This window comes from Rhinopithecus roxellana, chromosome 5 (genome assembly GCF_007565055.1).
Source record: "Rhinopithecus roxellana isolate Shanxi Qingling chromosome 5, ASM756505v1, whole genome shotgun sequence".
Classification (NCBI taxonomy): Eukaryota; Metazoa; Chordata; class Mammalia; order Primates; family Cercopithecidae; genus Rhinopithecus; species Rhinopithecus roxellana.
Genome location: NC_044553.1, coordinates 27,107,353 through 27,123,172, shown reverse-complemented (window position 1 = coordinate 27,123,172; position 15,820 = coordinate 27,107,353). Strand labels below are relative to the sequence as shown.

At 47.9% G+C, this 15,820-nt stretch overlaps 1 protein-coding gene across 2 annotated transcripts in view; it reads left to right on the top strand.

The window, feature by feature from the left end:
- The window catches only part of ST8SIA2 (ST8 alpha-N-acetyl-neuraminide alpha-2,8-sialyltransferase 2), a 75,228-nt gene that overhangs the window by 33,831 nt on the left and 25,577 nt on the right, over nt 1-15,820 (top strand). The window contains exons 2-4 of one of the 2 annotated variants that reach the window (XM_010373447.2): nt 2,741-2,803; nt 6,940-7,068; nt 11,011-11,268. In XM_010373447.2, coding sequence (XP_010371749.2) covers nt 2,741-2,803; nt 6,940-7,068; nt 11,011-11,268 — 450 coding nt within the window. Of the gene's footprint in view, nt 1-2,740; nt 2,804-6,939; nt 7,075-11,010; nt 11,269-15,820 lie in introns of both variants that reach the window. The other variant, XM_030931733.1, reaches the window with a different exon arrangement.

The following is a 15,820-nucleotide window of genomic DNA, read 5'->3' as shown; positions in this document are numbered from 1 at the left end:
CCATCCACTCCTCAGCCCTTATCAAAGATTTGATGAATATCCTCTTCTCTGTTCTTACCAGTTTCTTGTGGGTTTCCTTCTTTAAATATTCAACTGTTTTGGCCAGGATGGCTGGGTGCAGTAGCTCACACCTGTAATCCCAGCACTTTGGGAGGCCGAGGTGGGGAGATCATCTGAAGCTGAGAGTTTGAGACCAGCCTGGCCAACATGGCAAAACCCTGTCTCTACTAAAAATACAAAAATTACCTGGGCATGGTGGCAGGTGCCTGTAATCCCAGCTATTTGGGGGTCCGAGGCACAAGAATCACTTGAACCCGGGGGGGCAGAGGTTGCAGTGACCCCAGATCATGCCACTGCACTCCAGCCTGGGCGATGAAGGTAGACTCGGTCTCAGAAAAAAAAAAAATTAACTGTTTCATTCTATCTTTCTCAGAGGGTGGTGCAGGTACCCATGGTACTCCTTGTGATAATGTAAGATGATTTTAGGAATTCTATTGATAAATATTCTTGTGGTAATGGTTGTGTAGGGTTTTTATTAATAACTTTGTAATCAAGACATCAAACCTGTATTTCACAGAGGATATTGCTTAGGGTAAGGGTAAGTTTTTAAAGATGGGTCTGTTTTAAAATTTAAGTGGATAATAGTGCGTGCAGTTGATAAATATGAAAAACTGGTGATAGGGATCTGAAAATTACTAAAGTTTGGGAAACATTTGTTAAATCCATTTTTTTCTGTCTAGAGTAAGGTAACACTCAACTGTTTTTCTCCCAACTCACCACCAGATCATTAACCAACCATTCCAAACCATTTATTGAATTACTGTGCTTGACTTAATGTCTGGCCTAGCAGGTCTCCCCTCCCCGCAAGGAGTTCTAGGGTCCAGCTGGGGGCATGCGAGCAGACAGTGACCCATGGGCCGTGGCACATCCAGCAATGCCCTTGGGACCTGACCCAGATGAATGTGGGTTACAGGACCCGACATTCCCAGACCTCAACGTGGAAGTACAAGAATGCTATTATCCCAAGGAGATATTTCCAAGGGGAAATGAGGAGGGACAAAAATAAATATTAGGCATCAAATTAAAATGAGAAGACCCAGTGATACTCTTTATAATTGAGAACTAGATTTGTAGTGATGAAATTTGGAACCTTAAGTAAAGGAGAACTAAAATGAGAAACTGGGTAGGTCATCATACCCTTTCTGTTGTCTGGTTATCTGCCTATGAAATGGGTGAATATAGCCTGTTGGCAAATAATGTTGAAAAGACAATTTATCTGGAAAAGACATGTACATATAAGCATGCACACACACGTGTGTGCACACACAATGTGATATATACAAGTATGCGAATCCTAAGGAAATCAGATACAAAAATCCAGACTTATAACCAGTGTGTGGATAGGTACTAACTCCCCCTGCAGTGTTCTCATTTAATGACAAGGTTTCCTTTCAATACACAGCTTCCCCAGTGATTTTAATTATTTCTTTGGAGTCCGCTATCACCTTGACTGAAAGGCTAAATGGAACTTTAAAAAATGAGAAAAGCACGGAGTACCTCCCCAAACCTCATACCCCGTCATTTTTTAATTAATAAAAATAATGAATCTCACATACAACTTTTCTAAAACATGCAGGGCGGCTGGGCGCGGTGGCTCAAGCCTGTAATCCCAGCACTTTGGGAGGCCGAGACAGGCGGATCACAAGGACAGGAGATCGAGACCACCCTGGCTAATACGGTGAAACCCCGTCTCTACTAAAGAATACAAAAAACTAGCCGGGCGGGGTGGCGGGCACCTGTAGTCCCAGCTACTTGGGAGGCGGAGGCAGGAGAATGGCGTAAACCCGGGAGGCGGAGCTTGCAGTGAGCTGAGATCCGGCCACCGCACTCCAGCCTGGGCGACAGAGCCAGACTCCGCCTCAAAAAAAAAAAAAAAAAAAAAAAAAAAAAACATGCAGGGCAAAAAGTGGGGGGTTCTCAAGGCACATGTATTTATCCATTCCCCACGCCTAATGTGTCAGTGAAGTGGGATGAAACCATGTGGCCAGACAGAATGGGATTTGGCAGAACCAAATAGAGAGTAGGGCTGGAAAGGACCTTAGAGTGCTTTTACTTCAAAAGCCTATCCTACAGAGGAAGAAACAAGGGATCTCATGACACACATACACCTTTCTTACTTCCTGGCAGAGTGACACCACTTAATACTATTTCTTTTGCCACCAAAGAGCAAATTGCGATCACTTTTGAATGGAGGCACTGTTGAGTTAACCTTGCTGCCTCTGTTGAATTTCTGGAGTCTCAAAGTTGGAGAGAATGCAATGGACAACAGCTCACTACATGTGAGTGAAAGCCAGAGAAGACAGCCAGTGGGTGCTGAGTCATGCTAGAGCAGATGCTGAGTCATGTTGAATCTTGCTATCCTGTGGGATTCACCAGGGGAGACTAATCCCCAGGGAGTTTATTTGCTGTCTTAAATGCGGGTCTCAAATGAGAACCTGGGTACCAATTGGAAGAATATTCAAGTGGGGAGGGAGGCAGGGGAGGATCCAGGAGGTCTACACCCTATAAAATGTTTGGGCTGTGTCTGGGGCCAGGACTTTGCCCATTCTGGAGAGTCCAGAATGAGGTCTCTTCCTCCCTCTGTAGTTTTCCTGGTGGGCTGTGGGATCTCCTGGCAATTGAAGAGGGCTTTGCAAAGATGCACTGGGTTTATAAATAATGCATTTCCTTTGTCTTGCAGGAATTCGGGAGGCAGAGGTACAATCAGATCAGCTGTGAACAGCTTACATAGCAAATCTAATAGGTTTGTAAATTAGATTTTGTGTTCATTTGTTTTTGCTGTAAGGCAGCTATTAATCTGCTTCTCTTCTTTGCTGGATGGTGCCCTTCTTACTTAGCAAATAGATCTGTTTCGTTTCACTTTGGCTTTGCATTTCCCTAATCACTTTTGGGGGGAGCTGTCAATGGAAGATCACATGAAATGGCCCAAGGTCTAGAGGCTGCAGAGATGGAAAATGCAGATGGGTAAGAGTCACTTTCTGGAAAAGAGCCCACCCACTTTGCAATGCCTAGGACGCCAATGAGCTTACTCAAACTTGCATGTTTGCTAAGCAATGGAGACCCTGAAGGGAACCAGGATTTTCACTCAATTTCATTGTGGTAAATGGTTTGTCCAGGAGGTTAAGATGGAAAATAAAGCATTCAGAAACTTTGCTGAGACCTCTTAAAATATTTAGGGAGTCAACACAGTAATGTTAACCCCGATTGTTGAACGTATGCTCCAAATTCTGAGTGTTTCTACTTCATGTAATGGTGCAGAACAGTCATTGCCAGGGGACAGCTGGATGCAGGAGAGCACACAAAGCCAGGCTTGCCCCTGGCTATGGCTACACCATGCTTCTGAGTCCCCATTCTCCATCAATGACAAGTGCCCCATAGCTATGACCTGTAGTCTTACAAGCCTGAGCTTAAGGAGCAGTGGAAGGAAGTGCCGAGTTATATGATGTAAACAAAGGCTACTACTCAAAATCAGGGGCTCGTTTTGCTTTCTAAATATCCTATTTTGGTCATTGTGGAAATAAGAGGTCCATATGATGCAGAGGATAGTCTATTATTTGCCCTTCCGTATTTTTTTAGATCTCTTTTCTGTATGAGACCTGTGAAGTACATCTGTCCCTGACTCTGCATGACTGACTCGAGAAACTGTTCCCTCGGTCCCTGACATCATTGCTTCTAGCTCTCTAATTACCTCTTAGCCACCTTGGAGCTATCAATGAAGCCTGTGTTATGCCAGGTGAAATGCAAATATGACAGAAAGAAAGAAGGCCATGTGCTCCTAAGTCCCTCTCTGTTCTATTAGGAAATGATAGCCCCGTTTTGGAGAAAAAAGATCCTGCCCCTGAAGCCCAAGTCCTCGTGGTAGCTTGAGGGGCCACAGTCTCATATTAATCAAGTATGAGAAGTGGAAAAAACAGTCCTGGGATCCAGGCAGCCCTGGCTTCACCCCCGGTGTCTGTTAGCCAGGGCCTTAGGCAAGCGATTTTACCCCTCTGAGCCTTGGCTCACCCATTTAATTAGAATAATACTGCAGTGTCTTTGTGGAGTGTTTCAGGATTAGAACCACCAAATATAAGGATCTATCTAGCCCAGCACCTGATATGTTAAAGGTAGTTATTTGATGCTTGTTACTACCACTGTGGATTTATCTGTGGCATCATAAGAAGATCACTGGGGGTGAAGTTCGGGAGTTGGGAGGTGAAGCAACTTAAGCCTGAGATGTACCTCTAGTGTCATTTTGGAAATGGAGAAGGGACTGGAAACAGGAGAACACATTCATTGAAGAGGAATACCTCAGCTCACCAATCCAGCATGTTTGTGCAGCACAGAGCGTGTAAAACCTGTGAACCGAGGTGGACCCTGGAGTTATTTAATCCATCCCCTTTATTTTACAGATAAGAAGGTTGGAAATCTGAAGTGACTTTTCCAAGTCCACCAAGGTAGACTGCAACTGAGCCAGGGTTAAAATCCCTTAAGACCATAATGGGCTATGCAGGATGCCATCCAAATTCACCCTGGAAGGTGGAGAGAGAAAGGGAATTTTACCATTATCCACACCAGCATTTATCTCTCTCCCTTTCCACCCTTTACCATCTTGTGTCCTGGAGAAGTCTGGAAACCTTTCCTGGAGGTTTCCGAGCAGGTCCCCTCTCCAAGTATCCACAATAGAATTCCTCTACAGCTCCTTCTTTCCTGAGAGCCTGGTGCCATCCCATGTGCCCCAGTCTCTGAGAAGCATCGCCCTAGACTGAACCCACTTTAAGCCATGAGATGCCAGGGCCCAATCACTGATTTCTGATGAGCACATCAGCTAGCCTCTTAGGACGATAACTCCTCATCACCAACGTTAAAGCATTTCTGTTGTGCATGCCTATGCACTTACCTACTGAGGTAGGCTTCAACGAAGCTTGGGCAAAGCCACTAATTCTTTGTCCCTGAGGTGAGTGCCCCTGCCTGTGGTCTGCATAGAAGTTGGTGGTACCAAAAGTATGCAGCAATGCCAGCTCCTGCTAGAACCTCATGAGGTGGCCGCCAGTGGGTCATGCCAGAAACATCGGTGCTCCTTTGAAAATTCCAGAACCTCACGAGATGGGTATCTGTCTCTTCTACACCCTGTTTCTATAAATGGGCAATCTGTGGCTCAGAGAGGTAAAATGATTGACCTACAGTCACACAGCCTATGAAATCTTTCCACTGTACCCTCTGCTTCTTGTATGAAAACAGTAAAAATTTCAAAGGGTTAGGTCTTGTGTACCCTCTCAGAAGCTCCCTTAAGCCTGCATGCTAGGAAGAGTTCCTCTGCCTTACTCAAAACTCATCAATTCTCTATCCTCTGCAAAGTTACAGATATTTGAGTTCGAGACAAGTGATATCAGCCAGGAGTCAGAAATACTGAGGAATGGAGGTGGGTGGGTGAAGGGAACATGTGAGACAACATGCACCCCTAAACGAATTCCTTCTCTACCTACAAAAGTCAAAGTAGGTCCAGGCATGGTGGCTCATGCCTGTAATCCCAGCACTTTGGGAGGCTGAGGCAGGCAAATCTCCTGAGGTCAGGAGTTCAAGACCAGCCTGGATAATAGGGTGAAACCCCATCTCTACTGAAATACAAAACTTAGCCGGGTGTGGTGGCGTTCACCTGTAATCCCAGCTACTCAGGAGGCTGAGGCAGGAGAACTGCTTGAGCCTGGGTGGGGGAGGTTGCAGTGAGCTGAGATCATGCCACTGCACTCCAGCCTGGGTGACAGAGTGAGACTCTGTCTCCAAAAAAAAAAAAAAAAAAAAAAAAAAAAAAAGTAGAGCGTCGGGTTTAGAACTCACTAACAGGATTTCATCTTTTTTAACTTGGCTGTTTCAAGATAAATGAAGAGGACATAGATGTTTGGTTTGAACTCTTGAAAGCTTCAGAATTTGTCATCACAAATCCACTTATTCTAACTGGGAGAATCTGCTGTCAGCACAGACAAAAAGAACTTTGGATGTGACCCACATACATCTGTGTGCATCCGGCAGCAAGCCGGCTGACTCTTACACTGCCTTCAAAGATAGAATTGTAACCCAGTTTATAGAAACCTACTAGCATAGATTTCAAGCCTCTGAATTCAAGCCAGTCCTATAATACCTGGTGTTCCTGAGTCAGATGGAAAGGGGGTGTTTACCCAGAATCATGATCCACCCAGGGAATATGAAGCCAGCCAGTTCTTTCATTCACCCAAGGCTCCCCCAAGATCGATTTCAACGTAAATTCAACAATACTTATTTATCGGGTACCTGCTATGTGAGACCACTAGGGAATATAAAGTGAATGCTGGAGATCCCTTGCTTACAGTCTCCTATGAGGGACAGACACAGCACAGATGACTGTGTAACAAGGTCCATATTTCAAGGAGCATCTCAGAGTTACCCTCAAGAGAGTGATGGGGCCGCCAGGGAGGAGGGGGAAGCCACAGGCTACAATTACATTGTCCTGGTATGAGTTCTTGTTTTCTCTTTAAGTTTGGAAGCCCATGATTTGATACTTTGTGGTTCATATACCTGCTTCTTGTAGAGTTTCTTATCAATAGCTTGAATAAGAAATATTACTCTTCTGACAGTGACTGCGAGGTTTTACCAGGAAAAAAAAATCACTGGGGGCGGGGGAAGAAAAATAGGTTTATCACCCTCCTTTCTGTCTCCAAGAATGTATGTAGGTTATACCTGAGGGACAGAGTTTGTGCATTACTGGAAGATAAATAGACTTCCTTCTCTTCTCAGGTAATAACTGCAATTTTGCTCTTCTGGAGAAGTTTACATTCAAGCCCGTGCAAAAACAAAACTATTAGACTTGTCATCGGCTTGCTAACACATCATGTCTACCCTCTTCCTTTTTTTTCCTCCTTCCAGGGCTGAAGTTGTAATAAACGGCTCCTCATCACCAGCTGTTGTTGACAGAAGTAATGAAAGCATCAAGCACAACATCCAGCCAGCCTCATCCAAATGGAGACATAACCAGACACTCTCTCTGAGGATCAGGTACTGGTAATTACCTTCAGGACAAGAAGTAGACTTGGTCTTCAGCACACACCGGCAAATTGCCGCTCTTCATCATCTAAAGAAGTCAGGATAGAAATAAAATGTTTACCTCCCGCTGAGGCAGGTTTCATCTGTAAGTGATCAATTGGAAATAAAAACCCCAGACAAGCCTAGCAGCCCAGCCTGTGGTGACTGGGGCCAGGCGGTGGCAGGAACACCCGCTGAGGTCCTGGACTCAGAAGCAGCAAACCTTGAGTCTCGGGTCAGCAGCAGAGGGATCCTGGGCAGTGGAGGCCACAGGTGGCTGCTTCTTCCCAGGCATAAAGAGTCCTTACTTATTGGGGCCTGCCTGGGATTCACATCCCCTTTCAGTGACAGTCCTCCAGTTTGTTCTTGGAGAGTTGCTCCCTCCCTCAGCTTTTGTGGCTTGCATAGGCTGCTCCTCCCCCACAACATGAAAATGAAAACCTAGAGCCACAGGGGCATCCGGAGAACCCAGGAACTGACAGGACACCCAACCAGAAGGAAGAAGTCTGTTTAGCCAGAGAGCAGCTCTCGCCCTGATCTATGCAGAGTGATGTTTTCAGAGCACTGCAGGCGTCATGGGGCAGTGGCAATGGGGAACCGTAGAGAAGGATTACAACTTCAGCATTTTGCACACTTAGTTTAGATGTAGCCATGATTGACCCAGCAAATATTTGTAAGTATAGTCCAACTGTTCAGTTCCAGGCATCATGCTGGGGCCCCGGGGGTGCTCGCGTGAATCAGACATGCTAGGTGGGGACACGAATATAAGCAAAGACAAGACAATGTGGTATGACATACACATTAGGTGGTGCTGCATCTTACATATATATAGATGGAAATAAAGAGGCCATGCTGAGCAAAGAGTCATTCATTTTGTAAGAGGACTAAGAGGACTGGTCAGGAAAGGCTGGCCAGGAGCAGTGGGTTTTGAAGGATAATTAGAAGTTCACCAAGCTGCTTCCCACATGCACAGAGTCTGTGATCTGGTGCTTGTGAACAGTGCTGCAGGAGCAGGAAGCAGGGGGCAGGGAATAGGAGGGTGAGGTTGGGATGGTAGCCAGGACCAGATGGGGAAGGCCTTGATGACCATCCCAGGCCATACCATGGGGAGAGAGGGGAGCAGCCACCAGCAATGGCACCACACAGAGCAGGGAGTTGCCCCTGCCACAAGGCTCACTATCAGAATGGAAATGCCCCTGCACCCTAGTTCTTGAAGCTTAGTTTTGGGACCTGTGCAGGGCTGGGGAGTTGAAAGGCATGAGCTCTGGGGACCTGGCAGCTGAGAAATCATTGGAAGTAGCTGACTCCCTGCCACCCTGCAATCCTTACTCAGCGCCTCTTCAGAGGCCTCCTGGTGGCCCTCCACCCCCTCACAAAGCCCTAACAGCTGCCCCCTTTGATCAGGGGCACCGTGGAGTCAGCATCCCCAACTGCATTGGTTCCCTAGGGCTGCTATAACAAATTACCACAGACACGGTGGCCTAAAACAACCGAAATTTATTCTTGCACCGCTCTGGATGCCAGAATTCTGAGCACCCCCTTGCAGGCTCCAAGGGAGAACCCATCCTCTTGCCCTTTCCAGCCTCTGGTGGCCGCAGAACTCCAACCCCTGCCTCCATCTTCATGTGCCCTCTCCTCTGTGCCTCTGTCTTCTTCTCTTCTGTCTTCTATAAGGACACCTGTCATTGAATTTAGAGCCCACCCGGGTAATCCAGGATAATCTCATCTCCAGATCCTTAAGTTAAGGATGCTCTTTTGAAATGTGGTCACATTCATAGGTTCCAGGGGTTAGGAGGTGGACATATATTTTAGGGGGGTCACCATTCTCCCCACTACACCACCGTGAATGAAATCCTCCTGCCAGTATGATCTACCCATGGTCCCCAATGTCCCTTTCTCCAACCATTGGGTAGAGAAATAGCTCCCCCACCCCTCGTGAAGATGAGACTGTCCTTCATAAAGACCCTGCAAACACAGTCCCCTCAGGAGCAACAGCGTACCTTCCCCCAGAGGGAAAAAGAATTTCCTCCAGCTTCAATTAATCACCAAGATTATTCATAATAAAAGATTCTGCAAGTGATTTGGAATGATGTTTAATAATTGATGGTAATTTCTCATAATTAGTTAGAAATTAATTCACTCACAGAGGTGTTTATTTATGGGCTTTCTAGGGGCTCTCTTTGTTTTTAAATACCTTGGGGTAAGTAATTGCAAAGGTTTCAGCAATTTCCCAACTCTATTAGTTTGTCAAGTCATATAATCCTTGGTAAAGCACAGTAAATAAAAACAATGCCTCTGTTTTCCATCAACAGATATGAATCATTCTGCAAGGGTGGTTTCCCCTACATGATAGCAAGAGACGCAGTCATTAGTAGAAAAAGATAATGGATGAGAAGCATCAAGCTTACCAAGCATTCTAGCTGCCCCCTGACTTCCCCAGAGGCGCTTGAACCTGGACACACATTAAAGTCACCTGGGGAGCTTTTGAGAGCAATGCTGACAACTGGGCCACTCTCAGAATCAAGATTTCTCACATGTAAGCCTGGAGATTTGAAGGATTTAAAGGTTCCCCAAGTGACTGAATGTGCAGCCTACTGGAATGTACCACAGGTTGTGAACATCTCAAATCCAGCAGGCTTTCAGGCCTCAGTGTTACTATCTGTGAGATGGGATAGCCATCCTGCAGCGTCTCACATTTGCAGAGGGCATGAAAATTCTGCACCTCCAGGACTCTGAAAACAAAGAACAGCATCTTTGTATCTGTTCTAGATAGGAATTTGCAGCAGAATATGAAATTAATTTCAGCTTATCTAGGTACCCAATTTCTTTCTCTTTATGACTGGAATCATTTCTAAAAATCTCGGGTGATTTAAACAGTTCTTTAAGTAGAACCCCCAGCTAGGATTCTCAGGCTCCTTAGGGGAAGCTGTGTGTTTCAGGTGAAGCTTTTTTGGCAAGTCCAAGAGGACACCCATCCCTTTCCTGACCCCACTCGATCTCTTCTTTGTGCTTTGCTAGATGATTCGATTCGAGAATTTTCTCTAAATCAAAGCTACCCTAGAGTCTAGAGAGCTGTCCTTCGTTCTGAAACAACCTGGTCTCTGTGGGACCAGGAAGGGGTCCATATTTATAATCCCCCCCCCCATAAACACTAGATAGCAACTTGAGGGGGACAGTAAGCGGACATGCTCCAGCTTGCAGGATGGCAGGCCGTCCTCTCAGTGTCTCAGAGGCGGAAAATGTCCATACACGTCACAGTATCCATCCCCCCAGAAAGCTCCTTTGCCCAGAGAAAGCTTCCGTGGAAGAAAATGGGCCAGTAAGGAGTGAGAGGCACCTGTCATCTGGCTTTCTGCTCCTAGACTTTAGTATCCTTTTCTCAAAATCTAGGAAGTGTGGGAGTAACAGAGAAACTTAGATTTTGTACCTAACCGTTCACTTTCATCCCTGTCAGAGGGTGGCCCTAAATCCGCCTAAGAGAGTGAGAGTAATGTAAGGTCACCAAATGTCTGGGTGTGCCCCAGACTGAGGGGCTTTCAGGGACATGGGACTTTCAGTGCCTAGGCCAGGCAGTCCTGGGGAAACGGGTGATGGGCCACCCTTCCTTCTGGGGCCCGCTTGAGGAGCTCACCTCCAGTCCTAATGGAGTGATTTCCCAGAGCAGTTTTCACCTCACAAAGGAAGAGGGTGTAACCCTGGCAACCCCCATATTGGCCGCCACCATAGTTGCTTCTGGGCCACTTCTGGCCGTCCCTGCCTGGAACCCGTTCTCAAGGGCATCTGAACTCTCAGCATACTCTGTGTATTGGCTGGGTTGCAGCCACCCTGCCGGATGACCCCGGATAGGAAAAGCTGGGCTGGCAAAGGGCAGCTGGCACCATGGAGACTTTCCTCACACATGTTTGCTTTTCACAGGAAGCAAATTTTAAAGTTCTTGGATGCTGAAAAGGACATTTCTGTCCTAAAGGGAACCCTGAAGCCTGGAGACATTATTCATTACATCTTCGATCGAGACAGCACCATGAATGTGTCTCAAAACCTCTATGAGCTCCTCCCCCGGACTTCACCACTGAAGAACAAGCACTTTGGGACTTGTGCCATCGTGGGCAACTCGGGGGTCTTGCTGAACAGCGGCTGTGGGCAGGAGATTGACGCCCACAGCTTCGTCATCAGGTAACACGCCCCAGCAGGCACTCTGGGGCCAGAGCGGCGGGCAGGCTGTGTTTCAGTGGAGCATTGCCAGTTGTCCCAAGTGACTGAAACGAGGCCTTGACAGGGTTAGCCCCTACTCTCAACCATGACTGCTCATCAGAATCATTTGGGGAGCTTCGCCTCCAATGTCCAGAATGTACCTCAAACCAATTAAATCAATGGAGGAGAGGGGAGGAGAGGCGTGGCAGGGGTGCGGGCAACCCAGGGAGCACAGGTCATTCTGATTTACAGCCAAGGTTGAGAATCACTGATCCACAGCAGAGGTGGGCAGATGCTGGCCTGCAGCCTACTTTTGTAAATAAAGTTTGGTTGGAACACAGCGACGCCACCCATTTTCATATCATTTGTGGCTGTTGTCTCACTACAAAGAGTGTGGAGTCACTGGGCACGGTTAAGTCATTGGGTGGAATTGCAGAGTCACAACAGAGAGATCATATCACCTGCAAAGCAGAAAATGTTATTATCTGGCCCTTTACAGAAAAAGTTTGCTGATCCCCTGAGGTAGAGCCTGATACAAAAGGTTGGTAAGAAAATCTCCTGGGCTGGCTAGTTGTTGGTTCAACTTTGCAAAACTCTTGTAAGTGTCTTGGAAGGGGGTGCCCTACTAGTGACTTTATTACCCTGTTCTCAAAATCTGGGAAGTGCGGGAGTAACAGAGAAACTTGGATTTTGTACCTGACCGTTATTTTCTCGAAAATATCTGCTCTCATTTTCCAGTTGCCTGGGACATTTGTACACAAGGTTGCCCTTGGCCCTGACACCTGACCCCCAACCCACCACAGTCATGGAAACAAGGCTTTGCTGTCTCCCGATCAAAATTAGGGCATGCAGAGCCTCGAGTTTCATTGCAGCCGGCTCCCCAGCCTTGGCAGAACTGCATACGTTCTCATGTTTCTGTGGGGACCAACTCGAGGCAAAGACAGCCTTGTCCTGGGGCTTTGGGAAGCCACCTTATCGTAGAGTTCCCTAAACCTTGAGACAAGGGAAGAAACCGTGTCTTTACTCTTGCGTCCGCTGGGATTGAAATGCTACCGCAGCCTGGCAGCCAGAGTTTTGTCATCCTCTGCCAGGTCCGTCTGGCCCTGGCACATCCAACAGCTCAGTCCCTGTTTTTCAGAGCCCTTTAGTCTAAAGTCTAGTGGAGGGAGGGTGAGGGGAGGGAAAGGAAGAAGGAAGTGTGGCAGGTCTGTCTGATTGGAAGTCAGAGAAGGAGTGACGGTTGGGCGTTAAAGGTGAGGGTGTGGGGGCCAAGGCCTCCTCCCAGGGGGTCGGATCCCCTCCAGGAGTGCCCAGCAGTATCCGGTGGGGGCTTTCTGACCTAATGCCATACACTTAAGCCATGCCTCTTCCATTGTCACAAGTCATGAGTCCCCACAGTGAGCATCACACAGCCCATGAAGTCCTGACCCAGGAATTTTGGAGGCAGATTTTGGCCACAGTTTCCTTTTGGAACCCTTTCACATAGTCAGCAGTGCGCGGTTCAAAGCTGGGCCTTGGCTTTGCTACCCATTTGTCACATGACTTGGGGTGTATCTCTCTGCCTTTCTGGGCCTCAGTTTTATCATCTGTAAAACAGGCTGGGTGGACTGGCTGGCCTTGAGGTTCTTTCATTATGAATACGGTCTGTGCTCTAGCCTAGTGCTTCTCAGACTTTACCGTGCACAGGAGTCTCCTGGGCTTATTGACATGCAGAGTTTTGGGGTCTAGGGTGGGGCCGGCAACTCAGCATTTCTAACAAGCACCCCAGGGGACGCCACTGCTGGTGTGTGACTGCACGTGGAGAGGCGCAGCCGGGGTGTACTCTGCCTCACTCCTGGGAGTCATGTCCATACCCATCCACACATACTTGGAAAATATGGATCAAAAGTGCCAAGGAGCAAGCTACTTCAAAAAGTGCAGTTGTTCTTTGTCCCTTAGGCCTATGTTCATGGCTCTGAAACTCCCACGTGTCTCTGGGGTGGACCTGAGGGGTGTTTTAGGACAAGATTTTGCAGCCCCACTGTGTACAGACTAACGTTTGACATCAGGGATACGGTACCCAGTAGTGGCACTAGCTCCTCCACCCCCCTGGGACTGTTCCTCTGGGTTCTTCCAATCTAGGAGTTTGTTCCATGCCCTGCACTTGGAAATATGCTATAGGCCAAAGCCCCACACTAACAATAAAGAGAGCGTGAGTGTGATGTTGCAAGCATTAAATGAGATGGCATATGGGAATATGCCTGGGATGGTGTCTCCCACACAACAGGGACACTAAGTGTTAATTCCCTGGGGACTCTGTCTCCACTCCACCCACCTCACCCCCAAGTGGTGAGCTCCTCCAGACCAGAGTAGCTGTGTCCATCTCCAGGCCTCCTGTCCAAGGCTGTGCCAGGCCAGAGGAGGGCCTCCGTGTGGCTTTGCTAGAATGGCAGACACTGTGAAACTCCTGATAGAGGTTTGTGTCTCTGCCAGTCCAAGTCTTCAATCCATTCACCCTACCTCTTCTGTGGGAGAAACGCACAGACACACAAGACCTCACCCCCTCTCAGAAAACTCTATGTGGGGAAGACAAGCTTGTAAGTCCTGGTGGGACACATGGCACGCAAAATGCAACGATCTTGCAAAACCTAGTGCCTCCTAGGGAGTTCAAGGCAGGCTTCTGGCAGAAGCGGCATTGGAGTGTGAGTTGCCTTTGACCAGTGAAAGTGGTGAGGAGGAGGAAACAGCATGAAGAGAGGCATGGAAGCAAGAAGGCAGATGCATGGATCAGGCAGGGCACTGCTTAAGCAAGCATCAGCTGCACAAAGTGCTGCTGGGAATGGATGGGAGGCTGGTCCCAGGAGAGCCCCATGATCCTGCAATGCCAGGCTAAGGACACTGTGTCTATCTGGGATCCTGTGCGCAAAGTATAAGCTCCCAGCTGTTTGGGGATCAGAACTTCATTGGGCACACACATAAATGCATGCACACACACGCACGCATGCACTTCTTCCATAAGGAGAATCTGATGAACAAATGCCCTTCCATGGATAAACCACATTATCATCATTGTTATCCCTTACCATTTGTTGGCCACTTGGAATGTACCAGGTGCTATTCTATGCACTTCCTGTTTATTAACTTATTTAATTCTCACAACTACTGTGTATGGAGTGCTCTGTTTTTATCCTGGCTTTGCAGTGAGGAAATTGAGGCAGAGAGAGGCAAGTGCCACACAGCTAGTGAGGGCTGGAGCCAGGCTGTAGACCAGGTAGTTGGCTTCCAGAGCCTGCCCAAGTTGCCTCTCTCACCCTGCAGAGTACTCCTCAATGTGTACCTGTGGGTGTGGTGGTTTCTGGAAGGGAGTGACTCCTCTCCTGCCCGGAGCCAAGGCAATCCAGAAGTCACTTTGGGAGGCCTGGCCTACTGTTGGACAAAAGAGAGCCTAGATCAGATTGAACCCCTTCCTAACGCCTCCTTCTCGCCTAAATGAAGCAATTCACATCTGGTGGGGAAGGAAGACGTCTAGACAGTCCACTTAGGGCAGAGCTCCCCTACCCCAGCATCCTCACTGAGGCACAGTCATTGGAAAAGCTTGGACTTCACAGCCCCTCCCTGCCTCCCTCTTCTTGTGCCTCTGCAGGTAAGGTATGAAGCCCCTACTGTGAGCCGAGTCCTATACTGAATGAGGGCTGGGGCCTGCCTACAAGGAGCACACAGCCCCTGTTCCCATTGCCCACAACATCTTCCAGGAGGTGGCATCCCAGACTGGCCAACATTGTAGTTGAGAGTGTGTTTCCTGCTTCACCCTTCTGGGCCACCTTGTGAGCCGCCAGGGTTAGGTGACACATCCCCTTCATTCTCCTTGCCTCTGTCACAGCCCCTCCTGCCCCATGGTTGCTTCCAGTCCATCTGAACTGCATGGAGTCCACTTGGCCCTGCCTCGGGACCTGGAGCTTGGCCTAGAATCGGCCCCAGACCCTCAGGAAGGCCTTGGAAGCCTGGCTAAGCCGGGTTTCAAGGCAATAGGAGTAACTGAGACCTGGGCAGCCCCACACTGACTGATGTACTCCAGTGACACCTCAGTCTCTGAGGCCTGTGGCAAGGGCTTCTGAAGGGGAATTGACCCAAGGCAATCCTATCGCTTTGCAGTGTTTAGTCACAGTTAAAGATAGCAAGACCTAGGGGCAGGGATGAGAAGAGGGGATATTTTAGGGCGTTCAGTCTGAAATCACAAACAGGCTCTTTGAGTCAAATATACCTGAGCTTGACTCCTGGTGGTTCGCTTTCTAGCTCCAGGCCTTTGAGCAAGTTAATTCTCACACACTGAGCCTCCATTTCCTCACTTGTAACAGGAGGGTCATTAAAACTGGGTCACAATAAAATCAGTTGACCTATGTTAAAGGACCGGTCAGTGCCTGGCACACACCAGGGGCTCAAAAAATAGGAGTTTTCTTTCTGATTAACCCACTTTTTCTCCCCAGTTGTTGAAAAAGGAAAGTCCTTGCTTAAAGGGAGGGATAAATGGTGCGTTCCTGGATTTCTTCATTTGATG